Raw genomic sequence first — 3,850 nt, forward strand, 5'->3', positions numbered from 1 at the left:
GTGAGGTGACCTGTTTTTGTACACATACACACACACATACATACACACACACACACATACACACACACAGACATCATCTCAACTCGTCGAGCTGAGTCGATTGGTATATGAAACTTGCCCCTCTGGGGGCTCTATCGAAATTTCATTTTTGGAGTGAACATATAGCCTTTCGGTACACCTTGGTGTACGAGAAAGGCAAAAAGGAAAACATGTGGCCCCTTACACAGGGGGGGGGGGGGGGGGGGGGGTGATAAATGTTTTAGCTCCAAAAAGTTTGGGAAATATTGCCTCTAATGTATTTTGAGCAGGGTGATGCGCATTCAAATCAACATTGCATTACATTAGAGAAATTATTAGAAGAGCGTGCAGAGGATTGGCACTATATCATCACCAAATCGTAAATAATCCTCGGCTTTTCGGACGACAATGATTGCATCAATGACCAGAAGGCAACACTGGAAGAGTTCATTCCTCTGTATAAGACGTGCATGATTGCGGATAGAAACAGGGGCTGACTTAGTGTCTCAGATGCTGAGATAGTGAGTGGATCGAACCAGTCGAAGCGATGAATTCACGGATATTCAGTAAGGCCATTTTGACCGGTTCGACTCCCGATCGGTCCAGGAACTTATCGTGAAACCCTTGGTTAATGACGTAGAAAACGTAACTACGTAACAAGCCGAACCAAAACAGACATAGGTCCAATAATGAGTTTTCAGATATATCCAACTGATATCATCAGAAATAGCATTTAAAACAAAATTTGTGATTCATAATTTGTGACAAGCTTACGTGTGTGACGCAGCCATATAGACATAAAAAACTATGCGAATGAAATTAGTCTGGTTCAGACTACCGATATGATGTCAAAAGGCTGCAAAGCGTAATTGAATGTGTGACGCGACGGAAATTTTACATTTTCATCACATTATCTGGTAGACATTTAATTTTGCCATCTATCGAATTGGCTTAAATCAGCAAAGGTAATTTTCCATAAACTTGAAATATAACAAATTTTGCCTAAGAATGTGCACTGTCATCAAGCTCACACTTTGTTTCAATGATGTTCACAGACTGCAAATATTTTGCCCTAAACAAAAATTTCCATCATGTTATTGGCTATCGAGAAAAACTGACCATTTTCTGCAAGACCATCCACCCACCGATCGGTTGACAATATAAACACATCTAATTGGACGTCAGAGTTTTTCTCTGTACCTACGGGTTCCAATTTCACGGTCAGTGACTCTGAAGCGGAAAGTGGGCTTAAAAGCTACTGCGCAGCGTTCAGCCAAGCAGACGAAGAACAGTTCTGTTCCTCTGTTCAGCAACACGCGAACTATCAGCATTTACTTTGCCAACATGAAGCTCAACCTGGCGCTAGCTGCTTTGATTGGAATGGTTGCCATGGTAAATATTCTGGAAATGGGGCTATGATTACTACGATCGGAATTTGAATACTGTTTTCTCATCAGGTTCATGGTCAACAAATCAACCAGGAGTGCTTCAACCGACCCAACGAGAAGAACCCGATGGAATGTTGCAGAGCCCCGAACATAATGCCTCCGCGGGAAGAGCTTCTCACCTGTATGCAGAAGTTCCCGAAGCCAAGTGGTCCACCAACTCCGGGTAGTCCGCCACCAGGCCACAATGTATTGCGTTTAGCTCAAGGAAATCTGTGACATCGTACACTGACCCTGTTTTTTTTTCTTTCAGTGTATGGCAGAGTGCATGCTAGAACAGCAGGGAATCATGACCAATGGGGCGATCAGCAAGGATGCGGCTACTAGTAAATTGGTAGCCCTGGTGGGCTCATCAGCCGATTGGCAAACAGTTGCCAAAAAGTCCATCGATACGTGCTACCAACAGGTGTCTTCCTCGGGAGGACAGAAGGACAGTCTCGGATGCAGTGTTATGGCCGGTAGCTTCATGGAATGTCTGCCCTCGATGATGTTCACGGTAAGTGTTAGTCTGGTCAGTTCTAAGACAGTAGACTTGACAGTTTTGTACCATTACTTTCAGAACTGTCCATCTTCGTCTTGGACCGCCAGTGCTGAATGTGAACAGCTGAAGGCACATCTGCAGAAGGGATGCCCATTGATGACACTGTTCAAGGGACACCCACCACATTAGGATGAGCTGCTACAAAACTGGGAACTACTGGTGAATTGATGGTTGAAATGAACTAAATTTTGAGACATAAAAAATGCATTTTTTGTTGTTTACTTTCAAAATCCGAAACGAAAACCAGATGGTTATTCAGAATAACGTAAATCAGGCGTTCGATTTGAAAAGGTTCAATCTGCATAAGAATCGAGACAGGCTTACGGCCTATTGAAATCGAACGCCAAAAATGGTTCCTCTCTAAACAATTCCTTCCCACATTTTCTCCCGTAAGCTCCAATAAATACACAGCAACAATTTCTGGAATTTCCACCCGATGTAAAAAATATAAGTTTCCATCCAATGTTACTGCATTTTACATTGAAGAATTTCTTGTATGGAAAGTTGGATGCAAGCTGCATACTGAGAACTAGCTTTAAATTTATAAAGTGGAGGAAGAAGGACAAATGTGTGCGACCCCGTCATAGGTCCTTTCAAACTCGCAGCTTCATTCAGAAAACAAGCGAGTGAAATGCATAGCAAAAGCTTCTGAGTATTTATGCCTGGTTTAGACTATTCATTTGAAACGAGCATTTCACTTGAACACTCCTCAGAACGATGTGTTTAGACTGGGCAAACGACTTGAATGCTCTTGAATGCATCTCAGTTAAAGCAAGAGTTCACATTGTTCAATTCGAGAGAATCGAAAGCAGGCTGAACTAACAATCACTCATTCAACTCTTCTACGATGTTAAGATTGTCCCACCACGATGGAGTAGTACACGTTCAGCATGCCTATCTGGGTCATATTGACCCCAACATCTTACTAGAATTAAGAAGCATCTTCATTACGAATTAATTTAGCATGGTGCTGAAGAACATTTCGGCACCGACATTTCAAAAGGGCGTAACTGCATTTACAACCAATGCCTTCTTACAAAGCTGTGAAGCGTATCCCATCCCTCTCGAGCAAGCCACTAGCACAAATAGAAAGATAAAATCCTCCTCTTTCGATTAATGGATGTGAATTGTGTGAGATAAATTAAATACGACCCACAGCTCTGTGAGAAGGCATTGGTTGCAAAAGCAGTTACGCCCATTTGAAATGTTGGTGCCGATCTGGATAATTTTCAGGCACATCCTTTGTTCGGCTTCGCCATCCTAGAGATGATGAATTAAAGCACTCAAATCGAAACATAAACTTCTCGTGGTTCAATGATGATCACACTTATTTTGTAAAAGAATTACTGCAAGTCGAAAAGAAATCTTATTCAACTATTGAAAAGTTTTTAAAATTGTTAATACCGATACAAAAGGTTTAACATTGGCTATTTTTTTTTTCAATTGAAGAAGCATTTGTCAGCAATGTGTACATCATATTTTAGTTCAGCTATCATTACCATTATTAAGCAACAATTCAGCATGCATGCTTGGATGTGAGTTGAGCCTGATATTCATACTATTTGGTGAGTTTGTTCGTTTTGGTGCCTAAACGTTCACCAGTCATATCCTTTGCACTAGACCCTTTCACTAACTACACCTAAACTTGCGTGAAAGCTAGACCTGAGAGGATGAAGAGTTCCCCGACCAGAAGCACCTAACAAGATAATAACAAAATTATAACAACCATTGTTAGAAATAACATGATTTGACATAATTTTGTTGTAAGGATTCTTATATATGAATGACCTGTTTCAGGGGCTCGCTCGGGGTCACACCGACAGGATGGGCTCACCTGGGAAACGGG

At 41.6% G+C, this 3,850-nt stretch overlaps 1 protein-coding gene across 1 annotated transcript; it reads left to right on the plus strand.

The window, feature by feature from the left end:
* Positions 1-1,223: 1,223 nt before the first annotated feature.
* Positions 1,224-2,223, plus strand: LOC109412824 (general odorant-binding protein 67). Its single transcript, XM_019686435.3, has 4 exons — positions 1,224-1,410; positions 1,476-1,652; positions 1,717-1,959; positions 2,023-2,223. The coding sequence occupies exons 1-4, from the start codon at positions 1,363-1,365 to the stop codon at positions 2,131-2,133; spliced, it is 579 nt and encodes a 192-aa protein (XP_019541980.2). The 5' UTR covers positions 1,224-1,362; the 3' UTR covers positions 2,134-2,223.
* The last annotated feature ends 1,627 nt before the right edge of the window (positions 2,224-3,850 follow it).

This window comes from Aedes albopictus, chromosome 2 (genome assembly GCF_035046485.1).
Source record: "Aedes albopictus strain Foshan chromosome 2, AalbF5, whole genome shotgun sequence".
Lineage (NCBI taxonomy): Eukaryota > Metazoa > Arthropoda > Insecta > Diptera > Culicidae > Aedes > Aedes albopictus.

Bases quoted from the DNA above. Each gene is read 5' to 3' on its own strand.
- LOC109412824 (XM_019686435.3), top strand. From the start codon at position 1,363: ATGAAGCTCAACCTGGCGCTAGCTGCTTTGATTGGAATGGTTGCCATG. The intron at 1,411-1,475 runs GTAAATATTCTG...TTTTCTCATCAG, and splicing joins TGATTGGAATGGTTGCCATG to GTTCATGGTCAACAAATCAA. The intron at 1,653-1,716 runs GTATTGCGTTTA...TTTTTCTTTCAG, and splicing joins GTCCGCCACCAGGCCACAAT to TGTATGGCAGAGTGCATGCT.